Consider the following 23,248-nt stretch of genomic DNA (forward strand, 5'->3'; position numbering starts at 1 on the left):
TTCCGATATTTTATTTAGTAAATTAGTTTGTTTCTCCTCAGATTGTTGCCGCTGTTCTTTGCTCTCAGGGCCATCTCCCTACCCTTTTCCCCTTTCCCCTTTTCCCGGGACGTGGGCCCTTGGGTCCCCCGTCCCCTTCGTCACGGAATCGGGCCTAACGCCCGTAAACCGTTGACACCTATCACCGTTACCTGGGAGAAGAGGCCAACCCCCACCTCACCACAACCTCTTTCAGGGAGTTGTAGAGAGTGATAAGGTCTCCCTTGAGCCTCCTCTACTCCAGACTGAACAATCCCAGTTCCCTTCTTGCCTTCCTCTGGACACGCTCCAGGTCCTCAGTGTCTTACAATATCACTTCCACATCCTGACACAACACTTCTAGGTGGAAAGAGCTTTCCTGCTCCACAACAAAACAGAAGATTTTGAGTGATGTGGCTGTTATGTTCATTCTTCAGAGACTCTGAAACAGAACTTTTTCCCCATGCAATGGAAATGTGGACTTACATCATCTGAATTTCTATTTGTGTCCTCAGCCAGCATCAGCACAAGCTGTTCCTCTACTCTGACTTTCCTTTCTTTCTCTCCCCAGCTACCATCCAGTTATGCAACTGAGTTTTTTTCCACAATAAAAAAAAATATATATATAATCAAAAATATCCAGAACATAATTGTGCTTTGTAAGAGCTCTGGAAAGACCAAAAGCAAGCCAAACAAGTGAACGTGCTCTGAAACAGGTTTGCAGTGAAGATGAATGGAGGTGACAAACTCATTGAATTTTGAGGCAATAAAGAGAATATGTGCCACCATCCACCAACGTACTTTGGTTTGAATAAGTAGCTAAACCCCAGCTGCTCACGTGTCACACATCTGAACACATCTCCTTGGAAGACATGGACAGGCAAAGGGAAGGCCATAGGAGTTAGAAAAAAAAGTTTACAGATTATAGAAAAAGTATTCAGACAATCATTTCTCATCTCCTTGGAGATAGGTCCTAGGTCAAAGAGAATTGTCTCCCCTGGACTGGGGCACATAGCCTCACGTTTACCATCCACAGAATGAGATAGTTCTCCTTCTGCTCCTGCCTGGCGATGAAGATGAGTCAGTTCAATGATGAAATTAGGCACATCCAAACTTGTGTTTTTGTCCCACATCTTGTCTCAGTGTGAAACTATACGGTGACATTTCCTATTGCAGTAGCTAGAACTTCTGCTGGTTCCCTACTGATCCCGGAAATGCAGAACAAGTCTGTTCTTTCAGATCTCAGGATATATATATTTTTTTATTTCTTGCTTCTAATTTTTGGGGGACAGATATTCAGACCTGGTATTCTATCTGTATTATTTCCTTTTCACATTACACAGTATCATGGAAATTTGCTTCTCTCAGTAAGTTTTTTTCCTATTGGACTTCATTTTACAGATAACTGGACAGCAGTTGTAGCAGTATCATTCCAAAAAAAACCTCTAATTGGGGCAGTGAAGGAGGTAGCCCCTGTGTCAGCTGCCAGAAGCACCTGCAACAATTTTGGCAGTAACCAGCTGCAATTGGCCATGCCAAAACCCTATACTCCCAAACCCCCAAAACTGGTTTGCATTGGCTCTGTGTTCCAGGCTGGCAGAAAAGCTAAACCTGTAACCACGTGGCTGCCTCTGCCCAAGTTCCACGGGGCAAGGATGCGTCTGCAAGGAAATTTGGAAAGTCATTTGGCTAATGGAGGCAGGATGGACTTTAGAAGGCTGTGTCTGCAGCTTCCATTAGGGACTTGAACTACTGCTGCCTCGGAGCCAACTTGGCTTCCCCTTCATGAAAATAAACATCAAAATGCATGGGCTGGGAGAAAATATGTCCCTGATTGAAAGACCTCATCTCCCTTCAAGGCAGAATGGCTGATCCGGTTACCGGCAACATTATAGGTGTCCCATCTGCCAGCTGGATTTCCACAGTTGTTGGTTTTAATAAACATTTTCTCCTTTTTCCTTTTTTTTTTTTTTTTTTTTTGAATCTCACAGGTGCATGAGGAAAGGCAGAAGTGGAAATAAAGGACTTTTCATTGCATCCAGGGTTGACTGTAGCCAATAACTAAGCCAAAGTCCAGCTCTGCTCACAGCCAGACAAGTGTGTGCACCAAGGACAGAACTTGGCCCAGGACTGCTGCTGCTAGACCCCATGAATCATCCTTCCCAGCTACTGAACAAGACAAAGCATGGATTTTCACATGCAAGAACATCTAACACATCTACAGACTTGCAGACTACAGAGGGGTTTGGTGGCTCCCATAATTGGGTTGAACAACAGTTTGGGAACTTCCATCATTCACTGTGTCTGCTCCTAGCCCAGAAAACCTTCCAGAGATTCACTCGGAATACAGTCCCCAAAATGGCCAGCCCAGACGGTGACCGAGGAGAATCCAGGCAGGCAAAAATCCAGATGCACCTGTCTTAGATGTTTGCTTCTCCCTCCTGTTCCCAACCCAAGAAAAAGCACTGAAATATTCCTGGTGAGTTACTCCAAGTGAAGTGCCAGGAGACATTCCTGACAGTCTTCCAGAAGTAGCTAACTCAATACCTCCACTCTCCATAGTTGAAAAATCATGGGACAAGTATGATTAATAAGTATGAGTGGCTGAAAAACAAACAAACAAATAACACCACCACCATTACCTGCTTCTTTGGGCTGCACACTGTATTTTGCCTTGGGTTCATAAGATAATACACCCACTCTATATAGGAACACAGGCCTTGACTTTCCTCCCTGGAGGCCAGGGGTACTCTGGGAGCACTTTACCTATGGGAACCTGTGTCAAGGAAGGTTAGCTGGATGTGGACACAAGCATTTTCAAGTTGCCCCACACCTCTTCAGGTCCCAGCTCCAGCAACTGCTCATGTCCCCACTAGCACTGGTGGGCCTTCTTTGCCCACCTTTCAGCCTTCCCGGTCTACATGCAGTGGGATGTCCTCATCTCCTTCTAATGCTGGAGAGGCCATGAGCATGTGGACAGAAAAGCAGAGGAATCACTGAGTTGCTCACACATGGGGAACTAAAGTCAGTCTTGGTCTTTTCATATCTTCTTGTTGCTGTTTGCGTCATGACACTGCCATCACCAGCAGGTTTGGAGGAAGAGGTCTGTGTCTCTTCAAACTTTCCACTGCCTTCCCCAGGAGGTATCTCTCATCCCTGCCTCTCCCAAACTTTCTGCTAACACAGAGGGAACATGACCAGATTGACAAAGGTCCCATATCTCCAACCTGCCCTGAGACCATAGTGGCAACATCCCACTTGTGCCACACACTGTGGAGTTGGTCCCATCCAGTTTGCTGCATCTTTCTTATCCAACTGAGAAACACATTGCTTCTGCCCTCGGCTATGAGTAAGAGGCTGGGTGCTTGCAAAAAAGTCTTTGTACAGCTGAGCAAACACTGAAGGAGAAGCCAGACCAAGAGATGAAACGATGTGCTGTGGTTGGGGTCAGATGCCTGCTCGTGTACAGAAGTAGGCAGCCTCATGCCATGAAATCCAGAATAATTTAGTGTGTTTGGCAGAACTTACTGAAAATGTGGCTCTGGATAATTAAAAGCAGCCTGAAGCCATGTGGGTCTCCGCTCAACACTACTTCCTGGAAGGATTGCCTTCAGAGGCAGCAGCCATGCACACACGCTCATGGCTGCCCAGGCATTTCCTTGCCTGGCAGGCTGGAAGCAGGATAATTTTGAGGATATCATGTACTTCAATGTGCATAGTCAGAGAGGGCAGTGCTCCGGAGCAACTTGCATCCACTGGTGGTGAGCAAGATGGTCCAGATTTCTCCACCAGACAGTGGGACACCATGTTTAGATATAGCATTGAGAGACACGGTTTAGTGGGGTTATTGGTGGTAGGTGGATGGTTGGACTAGGTGATCTTGTAGGTCTTTTCCAACCTAGCTAATCCTATGATTCTATGATTCTAATGTATTCTCACGTCTCCTTGCCTTGCCCTGCACCAAGCTTCAAGAGTTCAGAGGGTGGGGAAAAGCTCCATTTTCACCTCCAAATTGAGACTAGTCACATCTGATATCAAACTGAAGACTTCATACACTGCTTCAGGTCAACCCTGCTGCATGACACTATGACAAGAAGTCACCAAGCTGCCTCCTAACAAAGAAAAGGGATGCCTCTATAAGGCACTCTAAGAATAGAGACATTTCCCTCCTTGGAAGTACTCAGAACACCTTCTGGGTGCTACAAATAAAGGAATGATCACGTGCATTAGAAACTTCCCATGGATAAGACTATTTTGAACTCTTCCATGGTCTTTTGTTCTCTATTTTATCAGTCTATGTGCATGTGGGAAGACAGAAAACTGACAGGGAGATGCTTACCACATCCCTAAGAGTCCCCTATCATGGGCTGGGTGGGAAGATTTGGAAATGAGTCAATGCCATTTCCACACCAAAAGACTCCCAGGGACATTACCCATACATATCAGCTATCTTGTGGTTTCCCCTCATCCCATACACTTGTCAGCAGTTGTCATTCTCATTTAATGCAGCTCACAACTATGCAAATCAAACACAGATTGTAGGGCGGGGATATGCTCCTTGGGTGGATTACTGGAAGGAAAACAAAAGCACAGTGGGACATCACTACAATGAGACAGAAGCAATGGGCACTCTCTGTCATGGTATTTTGCTGCTTCAACAAACTGCAGGGAAAGAAACCTAATGTAAAAAAAGAATTTCAAACCTTTATTGTACCCAATTTTTATCGACTTTGAGGTCATTTAGCCTTGCCCTTGCCACGCTGGACTTTTAAATAGAGTATTTTCTATTTCCCTAGTCCCTTAGGATCCTTCATGTGGCTCATGCAGCAAGAAAACACAGAAGGCCAGTACATGGGAATTAAAGAAAATTGTCTTAACCCAGCCAGACTGCAGTGGGCTCCATACTATGTGCCAGAACACAAGGATGCGTTGCCCATGACCTACACTTTCCAGCCCTCCAGTTCCTCTCCTAGAACCCAGAGCAGAGGGGAAACTGCCAGAGCAAACATCATGCAAGTCTTTCTCTGGTAGCCCACGGAGCTTTTGTGGAAGATAGTTTCTCCATGATTTAAGCCCTCATGGTCTTACAAAGTGCCTTTGAATGTGAGCCATGACCATCCACCCAGCTGAGGGCACCAGGGCAACAAAGAGGCTGCAAACACTGCTGCCCAGGGATGGGTTCAGAGAGCAACCCAACCCAGTGCCTCCCAGCATATGCACATGGCCTTTGTTGAAATACAAATAGCTCTGAAACTATTTCCTCCACTTCCGCAGAGGAAGAATGCCATTTAATTCAATTTTTGCTTTGTCTAATAATGGGAAAGCCAATTATGCAATTACAATTGCTTTTCTTATCGGGTTCCTTTTTTAGCTGCTTCAAAGCCTTGCAGGTGTTATAATCGGGTCATGAGGTGCTTATTACAGCAGCCAAAGTGCCACTGGAGAGGAAGATGCTAAGCAGACATTTGTAGATTGCCTGCTAACTTGTTAGTTACCTTGCTTTATATTAGGAACGCTGACAAAAAGCATGAAGCATGAAAGCTTTGTTATTACCTATAGAAATCTCTGAGGGTCTCTCAGAAGTTGAGAAGGAGATAATCCACCTAAATCAGCTGAAGTAGCAGCCTGGCTGCAGATCTGATGCCTGAGAGGGGAAGAGGCAATGCACAGAGAGAGGCTCAATAAAAGGTATAATCTCCTCCTGCAATCTCTATAAGCTCAAACGGAGGCCAATAGAATGAGCCTCCCCACCAACTCGCTAAAAAAAACAGGAGCTAAAACTCCTCTGAGCAGTAACTAACTGCAAGTACGTTCAACACTTCCACAGACTTTTCCCTTGTACTTCCACGGACTCTTCATAGACCAGACCTTGAGTCACCATGGTGTAATCCTTCCTATGCAGACAAGGCAGCAAGGTCTCAGTTAAGAGACTGCACAGCCCTGCAGAAAGCCATTCAGAGGGAGAAATGTGAGCTACCAGCTTTGCACTGAAATGTCAAAGTATGCATGGAGCACCGCAAGAGGAGAAACTGCAGGTCTCGTCACCTCCTCTCAGCTTCAGCAAGCAGAAATCAACTCCCTGCATGCAGAGAAGTACCACTTAGCATGTAGCTATAAACAGCAAAATCTGTTAGGAGAAAGAGGCATTGGCACATCTGGATGTTCTCCAAACCTGAAGGATTTACCTAGAGAGGACGGTGATGATGCCATGCCAAATACTCATATCTATTTCCCGAAGACAGCACTGAGGAATTGGATTTGATGATCCTTGTGGGTCCCTTCCAACTTGGGATCACAGAATCATAGAATGGCTTGCATTGGAAGAAACCTCAAAGACCATCCAGGTCAAATACCCCTGCCACTGGCATGGTTGCCAACCACTAGATGAGACACTAGGTCAGGTTGTCCAGAGCCCCATTCAACCTGGCCTCGAACACTTGGGGATATTCTATGATTCTATGACCTCTTGGACTGCTTTTGAGCAAAAAAGAGGTCCCAGGGCTGCTCCCTAAAAGCATCAGGAGCTTTCAGCAATGCAACTCCAGTGCCTCTGGCTGCACCAATCTGTGGAGAACAACTGGGCGTCACACAAGGTTTGGTGAGCAATGTCAGAGGCACCAGGGGAAGAAGGGGATAAAGGAAAAGAGACCCCCAGGGCCTCCCAGAGCCAGAAGGGAGCTGGAGGTTGTGCTACAGCCAGCATGGGACAGCCCAAAAAGTGCAAATTCTTTGATACATCTGCAGGTCTTCCCTCGGGGAATCAGCTTGAGGCTTGGGTACAAACACAGAGCTTTTAAGAATTTTAATCAGGTTTTTATTACTCCTTAATTGGTCCTTTCTTTAATAAAAACACCTTATTAAAGGAAACTGCTGCGACTGCAAGATTCGTTTTATAGGCAACTACTGCATTTCTCCAGTGGGCGGGAGGGTGGGAAGAACAAACTAAAACCATAACTCCGGAGGGGAAAAAGTAGAGTTCCTGTGTCATTATCTCCACCAACATCAGCTCTTAAGCTTTAAACAGAAGGGAGAGGAGTTGCAGCGACTCGTTACACTCCCATCCCACAGCTGTGGTGTGGTGGGAGCTCAGGGCATTAGCACCAATCTTGCGGCAAACCAAAGCAAAGCAGGAGGTCTGCGAGCATCACGGAGGGGCTGAGAAAGGTCAGGATGAAGCCCAACTGGTAGCAAGCGTGGAGGCCAAAATGCAAGTGCCTGAAGAAAGGACAGCTGAGCTACTGTTGATGTCCAAAGTGGCCAGAACTGGCACCTGAGTGAATTTATGAGACTGTGGGGTTGCTGGAAAACCGTGGATAGCAGCGCCTGGCCCTCAGCCCAGATTGAAGGGGCTTAAAGACGCAGCTGGAATCAGCTTCCAGCAGCAGCAGCAGCCAGGATGAGGAATGTGTTATCCCCAGCAAATTGTCTGGGGTCTGGCCTCCTTTTACCATGTGCCCAGGGGCTTTCCGACAATTGAAAGGTTTTCCTGTGCTCTGTATCCCTTTACTTTGTCAGTGTGTTGAGGATTTCCCACACGTCTATTTGCTCCCCAGGCACTGGGCATGGCAGGAGGGAGGAGGAGAAGGCGGCAGCAGCTTTTCATCCCATAGGACAGCCCTGATGGGGCTGCAAGGAGCACAGAAAAAAAGTCTTTTCGAGTACGGGATCAACTTTAAGCCAATTTCATCACTCCTTTGTTCCAAACCTGCTAACACCAAGCTGCTTGTTGTTGACAGAGCCACATGTGGAGATGTCCCACAGCTCAAAGGTGGGACCTCAGTTTCTCAAAGCAGGCCTTTACCTTCTGGTTTGAGGACATCAGCACCTCCATCTCTTCCCTCAGACTTGATCCCATCACCACTGGATCTGATAAGACAAAGCAAGGAGCAAAATGCCAACCATGGCTGTTGGGAAGAGATGCCAATGTAGGTGCTTAGTGCTAAGAAGGGGAAACAAATTCCTAACGTAGTGGTGGCCAAAAAGCCTATCTCCAACACAAGAGCACAGATGCACGGGCTGAATGCGAGCACAGTCCAAGCTATTTTTATCTGGTGCAGAGGAAGCTTTTACTTTTCACTGCAAAAGGAAGCAGACAATGTGGCCGTCAGTTGAGCTCAGTTTATTCCCTCACAGGGTGTGTGCAGAAGTATTTAAAGCCCTCAGATCTGGCTGCAATTCCCCCTAATCTGCTCGCAGCTGTGTGGGGTCAAGGAGCACAGCAGCTGAGATGCACTTTTGATCCATACACTCTAGGTTCTGCCCTGTGGTTTCCATTCCAGCTAACAGGTGAGATGTACTGTTGGCATCAAGAAGCACCAATCCATCAGGGTCCCCTACATTTGGCTCCAAATATATATTTGAATGTCAGCATTCCCCCTTCGCTCCCCAAAATGGGAAAATGGCACTCTCAGGGCATCCCAAGGACCAGGGTCATGCCCATGGTGCCACTGGCCAACTGGGCAATACAGCAGTTCAAACTTAGCCCATGGGAAAAGTCTTCATTAGCTGCTGCCAGAGCTTCTGCCATCACAAATATTGTGCATTGCATGAATCCACAGGACACAAGTGACGACACATGCCCCCTTCCATCCCGACCTAAAGAGATGCTTCAAATATTCTCGGCTCCTCATGGAAACCACCAGCCTCGTAAAACAAAGTTTGGCACTAAAAGAAAGAGGTCTCCAAGTTCCACTTCCACAACTGTATATGCACACCCAGAACATAACTGCAGGTGGCTCCTCTCTGCCAAAAAAGTGTTTATGAAAAGCTTGCATTTATTACAAACACTACAGCCCCATAAAGCTCAGAAGCCGCTGGCAACAGACATCAGCAGACTTTGCATGCTAAAAATGTACTTTCTTCAGGGAGAATTGCCTAGAGGGTGAATTACTCGTGCTCTCCCTTGGGAGGAGAAAGGCACCTCATTCAGCTTGCTCCAAAGCAGGTCCTGGCATTACTCAGACAAATGTGCCCTCAAGAGTCTGTATTCCCCCAGCAGCTACAAAGGCAGCTTAGCACCATTACCTCCAAAGTCAATGTTTATGCTGCTGTGTGAATTAGTCAAGAATAATCTCTTGCAGCCTGCAATGGTCCAGACAAGAGCACAGCCACCAGAGAGCCAAACCAGGAGCCAAAAAGGAGAATTCTATTCCCAAACATTTCTATTGAAATCAAAGTGCGGGTTCTGCAGACAGCAAAACCTGTAATGATGACAGGATCCCAGTTGGTGCTAGTTTCCAATCTATTGCTCATGACCAAATAAATTGATGTCAGGCTTTGCTCAGCTCCGTGGGAAGTTAAAGAGTCAACAGAGGTGAGCAATGAAAACAGAACTTAACATGTCCCCAGCAGTAGGGTGCTATCTGCCCATGATGGTGCCAATGGACCAGGAAAATCAGGGACCAGCCAATCTGCATTCATATATACATCTAGAAATATACACATACAAATGACATGTGAACGTCTGTGTCCACCTAGAAAACAAGCACCAAAGAGCAAATAAATCCCTTACTCGATTGTCTTCTTGGATCTCCCAGTCACTGGAGAAGCTCAGGGCATGCTGTGCCTGCGAGCAGTTGGAAAACTGGAAAAGGCTGGCGAACATCCTCCTGTTCTCCTGGGTGTCCGGAAAAATTGCCTCCTGGAAGTTCACACCGTGCGGCAGGAGGATGTAATTCTCATCCATGCTGAAACACAAACCACACGGGCAGCCGCTGTAAGGCCCTATTGGGCTTACTCTCCTGCAGAACTCACCACTGTCCCCCAGCCCAGCTGAGTGCCACCAAAGTTGCACGGACAGACTTTGAGCCAATGCATGGCTCTCAGCACTCCCGGCACTTTGCTGCCTTTTTCCTCGGTGGATTTGACCTGGTAGCAGCAAGGAGGACCTAGCAGGCTCCTGCTGCCCTGCAGATATCAATGAGCTCCCAAAACACGATAACTCTCTCTTTTAGCCTCTGGTTCCTACTGAGTTTATATTGCTTTGCTCTTGACCCCTGAGTCTAAGTGCTCCTTCAAAGTCAATAAATAACTTTTGTAAAGCACATCCTTAAAGATATTGTCCCAGACTGAGCACTGGACAGCATCAGAACTTGTTTAGCTACGCACCCAGTGTAAGGATATAGCAAGCATTTTGAAACAAGCAGCGAAGTAACATTTCGCAGATGCTTCTGGATTGAAAGGTCACGGCGATGGCTTTGTTCCCACATTGTGGTTTATTTTCTTATTCTTTCGAAGAGCCCAAAGTCACGATTTGGCCGGGGCCAAGAGAACGCTGTCGGGTGTGCACTTGGGGACTGCTCCTATATTCTTATGCCAAACTTCGGAGAACAGGCACTGGCCCCTCTCCAGCGCTGGAGAGGAGCTCTGACCATGAAGAAACAAAAGCAGCAGCACCCAGGGGCTGCTCAACAGCAGCTCAGCATTAAGCAGTACTGGGATATCCCAGCTCGGGATGTTTCTTTAGGGTGGAGGTGCAGACGATGCAAAACTGCGGGGAGAGAAGCGGGACAGGGCCAGCCCTTCCAGCCCTGGAGGACGCCCGGAGCTGTGCTACAGCACCCAGACCCCCCCGGACCCCCAAGGCCGGGACTCACCGGAGGAAGAAGAAGTAAGCGTAGCCCTGCATGACGGTGTGCGAGTGACAGGAGAAGTAGCCGAGCCCGGTGAGGTTGAGTCGGGAACCGGCGGGCACCTCCAGCATGCTGCCCCACGCTTGGTCGCACAGCAGCTCGATCTCAGCCGAATAAAAAAGTCCCCCCGGGTTGTGCTGCGATCCGGGACCAGAGGGGGGGTCCCGCTGCCAGGGCAGATAATTGTAAGCCCCGTAGGGATCGGGGTGAAGAGCCAACACCCGCGCGTAAACGATGATGGAAGCCAGTTCGGCTCGGCAGCCCTCGCTCAGCGGCCGCCACTCGGCCGGCAGCTGGCAGCCCCCCCCGGCGCCCGCCCGGGCCCCCAGCCCCAGCGCCAGCCCCAGCAGCAGCAGCGGCCCCGCGGGCGGCGGCATCGCAGCCGGGGGGGGGGGGGGGGCCGGGGGGCGCGCCCGGCTCCGCTCCGGGACCGGCACCGAGACTGGGGAGTGGGGATGGGAATGGGGGAGAAGAAGGGTGGGGGACAGCCCGGAGCTGTTGTAGGGGGGGTATAGAGGGAGAAGGGATGAGGTTGAAGCAAAAGGTGGGAAAGTCAAAGGTGTCCCCCTTAAATTAAAAATAAAAATAAAAAAAAGATGAGACTTGGAGGGTTTGGGGAGTGAAGGAGTGAAGATGCAAAGGGGTGAGGGTGCGAAGGGGTTGAGATGCGAGCAGCTGAGATGCAAAGGGGAGGGCTGGGAAAAGGGAGAGACATGCGAAGGGGCAGAGATGCGAAGGGGAGGGAGGGAAATGGGAGAGGTGCAAAGGGGGAGGTGAAAAGGGAGGGATGCAAAGGGGAGGGATGAGAAGAGGAGGGATGCAGAGGGGAGAGGTGGACGGGACGGACGTGCAAAGACGAGAGATGCGAAAGGGTGGAGATGCAAAGGGCAAAGCACAGCCCCGAGTGGGGGGAATATGCCGCTGGGCATTCCCTGACCCCACGGGGAACGCTGGCTGTACTCGGGGCTCGGGGAGGTGGAGGGAGGTCTCGTGGGGAGGGCAGAGACTGGGAGGGAGGTGCCAGATCCCACTTGCAATTTCTTTTCCTAGAAGCCTGCACCCCTTTTTCAAAATGCAGCTGGTGAGAAAGGTAAAAATAAAAAGGCGGGTCTCTGCGTGGTCACTTCCCACCGTTTCTCCCTAGAACTGCGGCACCCGGGGGCTCCTCCAGCTTTCGGGCAGATGGCTCCGAGCCCGACCTCTCCTGGCACACACCCTGCTGCGGTGCTCCCGAGCATCCATCCCCAGGGGCCTCGCACCATCTGCAGCCTGAAATAGCTCCTTCACGCTCAGATTTGTCCTTTTCCCACGTTAGACCTCATTGGTAATAATAGGGCCAAGAAGGAGCTTGGGATGCTGAAAAAACTTTTGTTGGAATACGAGTATCATGCAGATGTGGTCCTGGTTAAATCTCTCCCTAATGTCATCGACTACTGAAAGTTTGACTGTAAGTCCTGGCTGATTCCTTTAATCTCGTCTGTCTGTCTGTCTGCCTCCATCTGCTTCTGCTCTCCAGAAGGACTGGGAGCCTTCAGGAACAGAAGATGCCTTTTTGTTCTGGGTTGGTGCTGTGCCCAGCGTGGGGGGTCCCCATGCACGGCCAGGGTTGGAAGCAACGTGCGAAACAATGAATCACGAGTTAAACAACACTAAGCCAAGTTCATGACAGTGAGACATTTTCAGTGACAAGTGTCTCCCTCAGGAATAAACTCATCAGATTCAGCTGTTTGCAGAAAATAGCCTGAGGAGTTTAATAAAGGTGATATTCATATTTCATGATGGCACGGTCCCACGATGAATGTAATCGTAGTTTTATGCAAGAGCAGCCAAGTTGCTAAAACAGAAGCAGACTTTTTTCTAACAAAACCTCCAGAATGATAGATGCAGCTTTTATAGCATTTTTCACAATCTGCTTCTTGGAAATCAGCAAATTGTTTCGTAACTTTCAGAGAAATCTGAACAGGCAATCTGAAAAGAGTTCTTTGAAGAAAACATCCTCAGGAAATCCCAACAGATCAACAAGTTTAACGTGGTGGGTTTTTTTAGCGTTAACCACCAGGAAAAACCATTTCTGCTTTGGAAAGCGAAGGGAATCAATTGTGGCAGAGGAGGTTTCACAGCTTCATTCAGTACATTTCGGATACGGAAATCAGAACAAAGGAGGAAAATAAAGAACTGAGGCTGTTGCTGAATTAGAATCATGGAATCATTAAGGTTGGAAAGGACCACTGAGATCATCCAGTCCAAACATCAACCCATCCCCACCACGCCCACTAACCATGTCCCTCAGTGCCGCACCTCCACTCTTCTCGAACACCTCCAGGGACGATGACTCCTCCACCTCCCTGGGCAGCCTGTGCCAGTGCCTCACCATTCTTCCTGAGAAGAAATTTTTCCTTATATCCAACCTGAACCTCCCCTGGCACAACTTAAGGCCATTCCCTCTCATCCTATCGCTGTTACCTGGGAGAAGACGCCAACCCCACCTCACTTCTTTCAGGTAGTAACAAGGCTAGGGCAGTCCTCAAGGCATTTTTTGCAATACAGTGTACACAGAGGCCTTGGCACTAACCTCATAGTTGGGTTTCTTTTGAGAAAGGATGCTTTGAGACATGGGCGAAGACATGGGGATCACCTAAACAAGAGGAGTGCTGCAAGTGATGGGAGGAGAGGTGTTCGGTCTCTCCATGTAGCACATTTGGCATTGGAGCTTGATGGCTTCAACAGCTTGAATCCCATACTTGGTGTGGGCAGCAACATGCAGGTGCCTCATCACTCCCACCTTCTGCAGAACCCCAAGAAGCTGATGCAATATATGTAGTCATAGGTTATTTTGACCCGGGAACCAAATTCTTACGGTCACCTGAAACAAAAGAGCTATTTTTTCTGTGTATGCATAAGAGATTGATGTCTTCTGGGAAGAAGAGAGACAGATTTCAGCTCCATCTCTGTTTACCATGTGTTGCAAGTGAGCAACGCTCAACTGTCCCCAAACCACTTGGAAATATTTAATCTCAGCTCAGTCTGTTCTGCTATTGCTCACGTTTTTGTTAGCCACCACGTAACAGCTGGGAAGAGTACAGGGAGAAAGAGAGAGGAACACAGGCAGCTCAGACCCAAAATATGGAAGTGCCTTTAATTAATGCCACTGTTAATTGTCTGAATTAAACTGCTTACATGTGACCAGAGTCCTGGAATCAGTGAGCCGTCTCAGAGCACACAATAGCAGTTGCTAGCACACACTGGCTCTGTTTGATGCTCTCCAGTTCTCCTTTTGGCGGTGATTACCAGAGTGTGGAAGCAAGTAATTAGTGTTCTTTGGAATTTCTCTGTGATCCTGCAGAGGTGGTAGTGTCAGCACTGTGAGGACACAGAAGGAGTCCATGGGGCTGATTCAGAGCTGAATGAGCTGAAATGAGGTCTTGGCCCCAGTTCTTGAACAGATGCAGTACACATAAAATAAAAATACCTCTGACCTTAAAGTGCCTGGTTTCCTTGTTGTCTTCCATTTATGTCTGCTGTATCTGGTATGATTGCAAAGGTTTGGGGTGGCTCCTCTCATGCCTTCTGTGAGATGTCCCCTGCCGGGACCTCTCCCTGTCAGGAGCTCATCAGTGTGTAACTTTCCCTTCCATCCAAACTAGCTGCTCCCTTGGGCTGTTTTCCTTGAGTTCATAAACCACGTTCAGATCAGTATTTTAGTAAATAACTACAGCCATCTGCACTTGGATCACAATGATTAATGACGTTTTGCTCTTCTGAGTTTTTCTCCACCGAAGTCTATTTTCTCTACACTGTCATTTTTCTTCTCTCTCCCTTCGTTTCTGAGGTAGTGAAAAGAAGCACAAGCACCGAATCCTTTCCAGCAGCCCTCTCTCTTCCAGCTCTTGATAACATGGAATCAGTGACACGACACAAAGTAAGGATTTAGGAACCCTCCCTGGAGGCCACATCCTTCAGATCTGTGTTTGCTTTCTCTGCAGGGATCCACCATCTGACCTGAGACGGACTGCAGTACAGCGTGAATATTTTTTTGCTGTGAACTCAGCATGGGTCTGACAAGTGCTGTAGCCAAAACGAGCTAATCAGAGGAGCGCCAATAGAGCCAATTAGCGCTCAGGCCATTCATGCATGTGCCACAGTTATTCACTCACTTCCTCAGCTGAGATAGGCTTGCAGGCTTTGAGACAGGTTTGTGGCTTTCCCCGGCAGGAGCTTTTCCTTCTCTTTCACACATCTTTGCAGGTGTTCAGAGGAAAGATTTCTCCCTCCAGACTGTGTCATCTTCTTTGCTGTTTCTTTGGTGATATAGGTGATTTAAGCCTTTTAATAAAATATAGCTTGTCTCTGTTTCTTTTTGCCTTTAAATTATTGACAGAGTTGAGTGTTAGTCCAGGTAACAAACAAGATCGCAGTACTTGGAGTCTGGTTGCCTTTCTGATGGGTGCAGGTGACCTGAAACCTCATTTCAGCTGTCTTTTATCCATATATCTGCAATGATGCCTTTGTAGCCCAGGGTACAAAATATCAAAACCAGATTTCTTCCACCACATCCACCCCTCTTTAAACTGGGAGACTTACCAAGAGGAGTATTAGGCTACACTAGTGTCTCAACAGGAAGAGATGCTTTCATTACCTTCTTCTGTCTGTGCTTGTCTAAGTTGAGTCATTCTTCTCATACATTTTGATGTTTGTTCCATTATATTTAACTGTTTTTATACAACTGTCTGGGCTGGGTGATTTCCATCCAAAAAAAAAAAAAAAATCATATTCCCTGTAGTTCTTTTGGTCTCTTTCTTTCTTTAAAACAGTAATCCTGACTATGAAGATATAAGCTTTGTCTTTGGGGATCAGCTAGGAATACCTTGCTATCTCAAGGAGTTTGCATAAATATACTTTATGCATAGCACTGAGAAGATCTTTTCAATACTACTGAGAATTTGAATGGAAAAAGGATTAAAGTCCTGGTATGGACTTTTTCCTATGCCTTTTTATCATTCTTTCCTTTCTTAGACACTGTGTCACGGGTGCTCCTTCCTGCCCCCAGCTTCCTCCTTCAGTCTGGCCATTATGCCCAAAGCCTTGCTCATGCAGATGATGAGACTGACAACCCTCTTGCTCAGAACTGATAACAATCAAGGTATAGCCAAGACAGATAATGACCACATACTGTCTCAAACTGAGTCGTCAAAGAACCATTAACAGACATGTGGTTCAATAGGTGCCAACTGAACATGTAGTAAATACTACGAGTCTTACCCCATAAATAGCAAGGGACTAGGAGTGGATCCAGCCACACATGGGTTCCTTACTTCTGTGGGTCAAGGAGCTTTGAAACCAAGGGGATCCACTCTGAATCTCATGACTCAATGGGATGGGCTCCTCAATGAGTATGTTTAACCATACATTATATGCTGTATATCAAAGGTCATCTTGATCATCTTGATCACCTCCCTTTGCCCTGCTGGCCACACTTCTTTTGATGCAGCCCAGGACACAGTTGGCTTTTTGGGCTGTGAGGGCACACAGCTGGCTCATTGTCCAGTTTGCCATCCACCAGAACCCCCAAGTCATTTTTGGCAGGGCTGAAATCCATTCTTACATCCCCCCTGATAGCGAGTGGTTGCCACAACCCAGGTGCAAGACCTTGCACTTGGATTTGTTGACCCTCATGAGTTTCCCTTGGGCCCACTGCTATGTCTCTCTGGATGGCATCCCATCCCTCTGGTGTGTCGACCACACCACACCGTTTGGTGTCATCTGCTGAGGGTGCACCACTGTCGATGTCACCGATAAAGATGTTAAAGAGCACTGGTCCCAGTCCTGACCACTGTGGGACATCATTTGTCACTGATCTCCATCTGGACATTGAGACTTTGAACACCACTCTCTGGGTGTTTCCAAATTGGAGAGAAGGATGTTATGGGGGATGTTATGGATCTTTGCTTACAACAGGAGAGGCATCACTCCCCTGGTTCCCACCTTCCAAACCATATGCTCAGGGGCTGTGTATAGAGGAGTTGCTAGCAAAGACTGAGGCACAAAGTTGTTGAATACCTCACCCTTCTCCTTGTCCATTGTTACCAACCTGCCTGTGTTGCTCACTAGGCAGGGAACACCCTCCTGGACTTTCCTTTTCTGGTTGATGTATCTATAGAAGCCTTTCTTATTCTTCGTTGCATCACTTACTAAGCCCAGTTCCAGTTGGGCCTCAGCCTTCCTGACCGCATCCCTGCACAGCCTAGCAGCATCCCTATACTTCTTATACGTTGTGTGTCCCTGTCTCCACTGCCTGTGTATTTTCTTCTTGCACTCCAGTTTGACCAGCAGGTCCCAGTTCAGCCATGTTGATCTCTTGCCTTCCTTTCCTCACTTCCTACACCTGGGGATGGAGAGCTCTTTTGCCCTAAGGAAAACTTCTTCAAAGAGCTTCCAGCTCTGCTCTGCCCCCTTGTCCATGAGGACACATTCCCAGAGGGATTTGTTGACTAACTCTCTGAAGAGATGGAAGTTGGTTTTCCTAAAATTAAGCTTCTCGATTTAACTCTTTGCCTGTCCATTATCTCTCAGGAGTTTGAACTCCACCATTGCATGGTCACTACAGCCCAGGCAGCCTCCAATCCTGATGTCACCAACCAGTTCACTAGCACTGGTGAGCAACAGGTCCAGCACTGCACCCCCTCTGGTTGGGCTGCCTATTACCTGGCTCAAGAAGTTATCCTCAATAAATTCCAGGAGCCTCTTGGATTGCCTACAAATGTTAAATGTCACCAATGTAAATGCAGTTTCCTTCTGATACAGAACTCCCTCCTCCTCAGCTGTGTCCTTGTACCAAAACTTCATGATCATCCTGGTACTCTGACATCTGGGGATGTCTGCCCTCAACCCACATTCATCATGGCTAAAGGGGAACTGTTACTGTCATTCCAGCAGACCCTTTCTCCCTTTCCCAGGCACTGGCACTCTCACTTCGTCCTACCACCCCATGGACTGACAGCCTGGATGTCATCCTCAGCTTAGACTTTTCTCTCCATTCTCAGGGTCATGTAGACCAGATGTGACCTTTCTGACCACTCACACAATTAAGCTGCTGTTCAGGCTCTTTCCTCTGATGTCTTTAGTCCTGAAGCATCTTTTCCTGTGCAGACCCAGTCTTGGCTCACCACTGTCCACCCAGCTTCTTGCTATACCTACTGATTTCCCATTCACAACCTATCTCCATCGTCCACCCACATCCAACCCTTGCTTTATGCCAGCTCCTACTGACAAGTTCTGAGGCAAGAACCTCCTCATCTCTGTATTTCTTCAGCATCTGGAACATGAGTTGTGACCACAGGTCCAAGAATAAGAATAACAACAATGCGCAGACTGATTCCATCCCAAGTCAGCAGAGGCCAGCAGTGCCGCGCTCAGAAAGCTGTTCATAAATCAACGTGAAACGCTCTGTCTGAGCGTAGCTCCCAGGAGACACACATCTGCATAACACATACCACTGACACAACTGGTGATGGGAAAAATATCTTAACAGATCATTCCCACAGCCATGGAGGAATGAATAAAGATGTCTCATTCTCCTGTCCCTGGGGTGAACTCTGGTCCAGGTAAATGCAGTTTTTAGAGGTTTTAAAGGCAGAGGAGAGGAACCATTAGAAAAGCTTGATCTGACCACACTGGCTAGAAAATGTCTCTTAGGGATTCTTGTATCATGACCACAACTGAATTTAGAAGAGGAGAGCTGAAAAAAAAGACACCCAACCCTTGCTTTAAAAGTTCAGAAGGTGAAGAAGCAAGTTCACTACTGGGTGAGTTCTTCCAGTGCTAAAATCTTATGTTTTTTTCCTATTCTGGATTTGCGTAGCTTCAGCTTCCAGCCATGGGATCATGTTGTGCTGTTATCTTCTACACGAAAAGAGAAAAACAACAAAAAACAGCAAAAAGAAATCACAATCATTTACAGGCTGCCCAGGGAAGTGGTGCACTCCCTGAAGGTGTTCAAGAAATGTGTAGAAGTGACACTGGGGGACATGATTTAGTGGGCATGGTGGTGATGGGTTGATGGTTGGACAAGATTATTTTAGTATTTTTTTCCAACCTTAATGATTCTGTGATTAAAAATCCTCATCCAGTTTCAGCATGTATAATCCAGCCACCAAGTATTATCTTGAATAAACTGAATATAACTAGCTTCTGTCACTTGGTGACAGGATAACTAAACTACCAGTAGCATGCTTGCCCCAGATTTTCAATGTCCTTTGAGCCATCATCTTTAGACCAGAGATGAACGCTGTATTGTATAGACTGATGTCCAAAGAGCCAGCGAGGCAATAGCACATTCACTCCTTCACCCAAGAACTGTATTTATTCTGCTAGTCTGAGTGCTGCATAAGGATGGAGCAATTTGCATTGGTCACTCCTACAGAAAAATTGTATTGGCAAAGTAGAGTTTGCATTTTCTGACCAAATTTTTTGCTAGAGCCATTGTCCCTTCCACACCCTGTCACTCACACTGGGTCTCTCTGGCTGTAGGATCACATGAAGAAAATGTTGGTCAAGTCTGAATCCTAGCGCAGGACAGAGACAAGAGGAGAGAGGCACCTATAGTGAGCAATCTTGGCACAATGTATAGTTAATGCAATTGAACTCACATTGTGCTCAGTTTTCACAACCGGGTTCTTACTCTGATGAGTTAATTCCCTTTGATGTCTCTTATGTTCGTCCCCTGCTTTCTCTGAGTCTAAAATAACCTAACTGTCCATCTTGCTTATGGAATTACTGAACTTTTAAGAGAATACAAAGTGCACTCACATGAGAATTTGGGATTAAACCTCTCTTGTTTATGTTAAACATAACATCTTAATTCTTCCACTGCTGGAGGGCAAATGAATCTTCACAGCCCCAAAGAAATCTGCTTTCAAGCCCTAGAGCAAAGGTCAGTGTGATTTATTCCTCATTAGAGATGTTCTTTCCGGTAAAGTTGTCTCATGGTATATGACAGTCCTCTTACAAAACACCTTTATGCAATTTACTGCATTTTTACTTCAGTATAGTCCATTTTAAGGCAGCATATGCTTAATATTCACCACGTTTCTCCTCTCCATCTGCAGAAATCAGTGGAGTATCTGACTTTTTTTCCAGGGATGTGATAAGGAACACAACTGCCTGCCATCTATATCTCACCCAGCACCCAAGGATCTCTGGATTTGGGGAGTGAATCCCATTGAATCTGGCAGCTCTTCCAGAACTAGGTTGGGCTCTGGCCTCCGATCTCTGGGGAGAGTGGGGAAAAGGCGGAGGGGAGGTGGGAGAAAAGGCAGAAAAAGACCTGGAGTAAGAGAAAAGGGTGGTGAAGGAAGTAACTGGTCAAGGAAAATTTAAGGCAAAGTTGGATTGAGCAGATCTTGCTCTTCTCTGGTATGATAGGGCTTTCTGGATCTTTGACACAGACCCTTGTGTTTGCCAAGCAGTTGACATAAAAGCATGCCTGCCATTGTGCAGGAGGTTTATTTGGATTTTAGAAATTGCCCTTAGCAAAGGATTAAAAAAACTATGCTTAACCTTGTGAATTGACCCAAGTATGGTAGTGAAACAGGCTCTGATCCAGTTCTCCTGATGGAGATTGCTCCCTCCTCTCATGAATCAGATGGCTCTTTGCTCACCAAAACTCCTCCTGATTTAGGAGTTGATGACACACATACAAGACAGGTGATGCTGGAGCTACAAAATCCATCAGCAACAAGACAAGCAAATTACTTGCTGGATTATATTGCCTGTTAGCAAAACTGCCAGATTCCTTCTTGGGTTGCATTAACTATTTGGGCTAAAAATCATGTTTTTAATGTTTATCTTGGGTAGATTTGCGAGGAAAACATTTTGATGGTCTCTTCACCAAGGAAGACTAAAGAGTGATGTCTTATTTTACTGGTGTTCAAGACTGTGTTTCCGTGAGTAGAGGCAAGACCTCTGTATCTCACTGAAAGGTTGGGATGGAAAAGGAGATTGACTGGAAAGATAAGATTTGAGAACAAAAAAGCCAAGCCTGATAGATGACATAGATAGTAGCTTCTTACTGCATAAAGCAATTGTGAAGGTGCATTTATTAACATATTAATGGACTCAGATAACATGGTGACAAGCGTCACAGGAAAGTCCATCTAGGTATTAATAGTTTTGCCTCTAAAGTTCTGCCTTTACACCATTAACAATGCCAGGACAGAAGGTTTTAGGACAACTGCACACTAAGCAGTGGAGATTAAACCTTCGCTCTGTATTAGGGGAGATTTAGATTGGATGTAAAGAAGAAATTTTTCATAGTAAGGGTGGTGAGGCACTGGAACTGGTTGCCCAGAGAGGTGGATGCTCTATCCCTGGAGACACTCAAGATCAGGCTGGTTGGGGTGCTGAGCAACCTGGTCTAGCTGTAGGTATCCCTGTTCACTGCAGGGACCAGATGGCCTTAAAGTATCCCTTCCAACTCAAACATTTCTATGATTCTATGAACTTAGCTGCTCTCTAGGAGAGCACAGTCCAAACAGCTATTGAGGGCTCACCACCTTGAACTTAGGCAGGATGGTTAGGAGACATCAGAAGTGCTTTTGCTGATGAAGATTTACCATTACCCACAGCTATAAGTAGGAGCCAGTTCGTGTCCATGTATGTGCAGAACTTGTTGAAATACCAGAAAATACCTTCTTTGTGATTCCCGTTTAAAAGCAGAAGTGTTAAAAGAGCCGAGAGCTCTAAAAACCCATTTATTCAGGAGAGTAGCCCAGTGCAATGCTCAGAGAAGAGCTGCCTTCTGCAGGCACTCTTCTAAAATCCTAGCTATACTGAGGCTGCAGCTGAGCACAGGCATAGCCTGAGTGAGGTCCTGAAACATTTAGAAGGGGCTTTTGGAAGGTGGACAGCCTGAAGAAAACATCCCCATTACTTGGAAGACCACCTTTTTGCAGGATTTACTGGGAATCTGAGTACAGAGTCACCCACAGCCCATTTGTCCTCTCACCACTGGTTTGGTGCTGAGGTTCAGCCCTGAGCTTTGTCTGCCACATAGGTGATAACATAGCCAAAGGAGGAAGGAAAAATCTCTTTTTCACAGAGATGTATGTTAGTCTCCAGCTCTGATTAAATATATCCCAGCTGCTAGGAACAGCTGTGAAAGATTTTTCTCTTTTGCTTTTTTTCAAATGTGATGTATTCCTCCTCTTCACCATCGCCTCCTGAAGGAGGGGAAGAAGAACCTCAGATAAAAGCCTTGCTCCGGGGCAAGCAAAGATCCCAACTGCAGATTTGCATAAATCTGTCACTTGAATTCTCTGGAGAGCAACTGCAAACTTGAAAAATAGCATAGTGCAGCAGGCACAGGTGTGAACTTCTCTTTTATATATATATATATATATATACTTTTTTTTAATAAAAGTTGCTGTGAACATCCCTCAAAACGTGACTTTTTTACCCAGCTTTCAGCTTTATTAGTTCTTCAAAAACTATCCCTGTGTTGATAAACACATTATCAGTAAATATGAAACGAAAAGATAATGAGAAAATTGTCCTGTAAAATAAAATTGTCTACCGTAAAATCCACAGTGAGCATCCTGCAGTGCTTTTGCTGCTTTCTTCTCCCTGCAGAACAATTTGTGAGGCAGCTTTTCCTCTCTCTTAATTTTAAATGCAAATACCTCCAAGATTTGCTGGGTTTGGCTTGGGGCTGGGAGGGCAGCTTATGAGGAAGCTCAGTTGTATCTTTCACCCCAGGGTCAGCTTTGCATCCCACAGTAAATTTGGCTGCTTCACTTGAAACAAAGACACAGTGTTGTTACATAGGCTTCTCTCCTCCATGAGCACTTTCATCCTCAAGTGCTTTGGCTCCAAGTGGCTGGAGCACTGGGGCCAGCAGAGGTGGCTGCGTGGGCTGAGCTCATCCCAGGCTCCCAGCAGGCTCCTCTAGCCCCCCACGCCCTGCCTTTGTCCCTAAATCTTTCATGTTCTCATCCAGCAGGAGGGTGTTTGGTGTTTGGTTACTGTCCCCATTGTAAAGGAGGAAATTGCTTTTGTGACTGCGGTCCCAGAGGCTGTGCTTTTCTTGTGCAATTAAACCTTTATCAGACCTCATGCTGCAGTGATAATGTTGTCTGAATAGGTGTTTGCTGACAGACACTGCCCTAAGTGACAGCCTAAATAATATAAGGAAAATGTTTTTAAGTTGTTGGGGTTTTTTTTGTTGTTTTTTTTTTTAAGTCCTTGCCTAGTTCATGGGTGAAACTATATTTGCAGTAAATAAAGTGAAATTATTTAGGACTGTATTGGGTACTACTAGCGTGTGTCCAAGCCAATCTCTAGGCATGACGGGGTGACCACTTCTGTGACTGTTGTGGGAGCACAACCTGCTGGGCTGATAACCAGTTTCTAACCCCAGCATTTGTGGTGAAGAGCCAGAGTACCCTGCTTGCTCTGGCAGCCGGAGAGCTATAATCCTGCTCAGCTATAGTCTGAGAAAAAGGACTATTCACCTAGGCAGTTTTGCATTACAGTGCTGTTGTGTTGAAAGCCAAATTAATAACAAGGTTTGGCCAAGTTCTGCAAAAGTTGAAACCTGACTTCTG

At 46.7% G+C, this 23,248-nt stretch overlaps 1 protein-coding gene across 1 annotated transcript in view; it reads right to left on the bottom strand.

Moving 5' to 3' along the window:
• The window catches only part of CCDC3 (coiled-coil domain containing 3), a 42,022-nt gene extending 30,996 nt beyond the window's left edge, over nt 1-11,026 (bottom strand). The window contains exons 1-2 of the mRNA XM_021384621.1: nt 10,614-11,026; nt 9,530-9,704 (exon numbers count right to left, since the gene is read on the bottom strand). Of these exons, the coding sequence (XP_021240296.1) occupies nt 9,530-9,704; nt 10,614-11,026 (588 nt within the window). The remainder of the gene's footprint in view (nt 1-9,529; nt 9,705-10,613) is intronic.

Source organism: Numida meleagris, chromosome 1 (assembly GCF_002078875.1).
Source record: "Numida meleagris isolate 19003 breed g44 Domestic line chromosome 1, NumMel1.0, whole genome shotgun sequence".
Lineage (NCBI taxonomy): Eukaryota > Metazoa > Chordata > Aves > Galliformes > Numididae > Numida > Numida meleagris.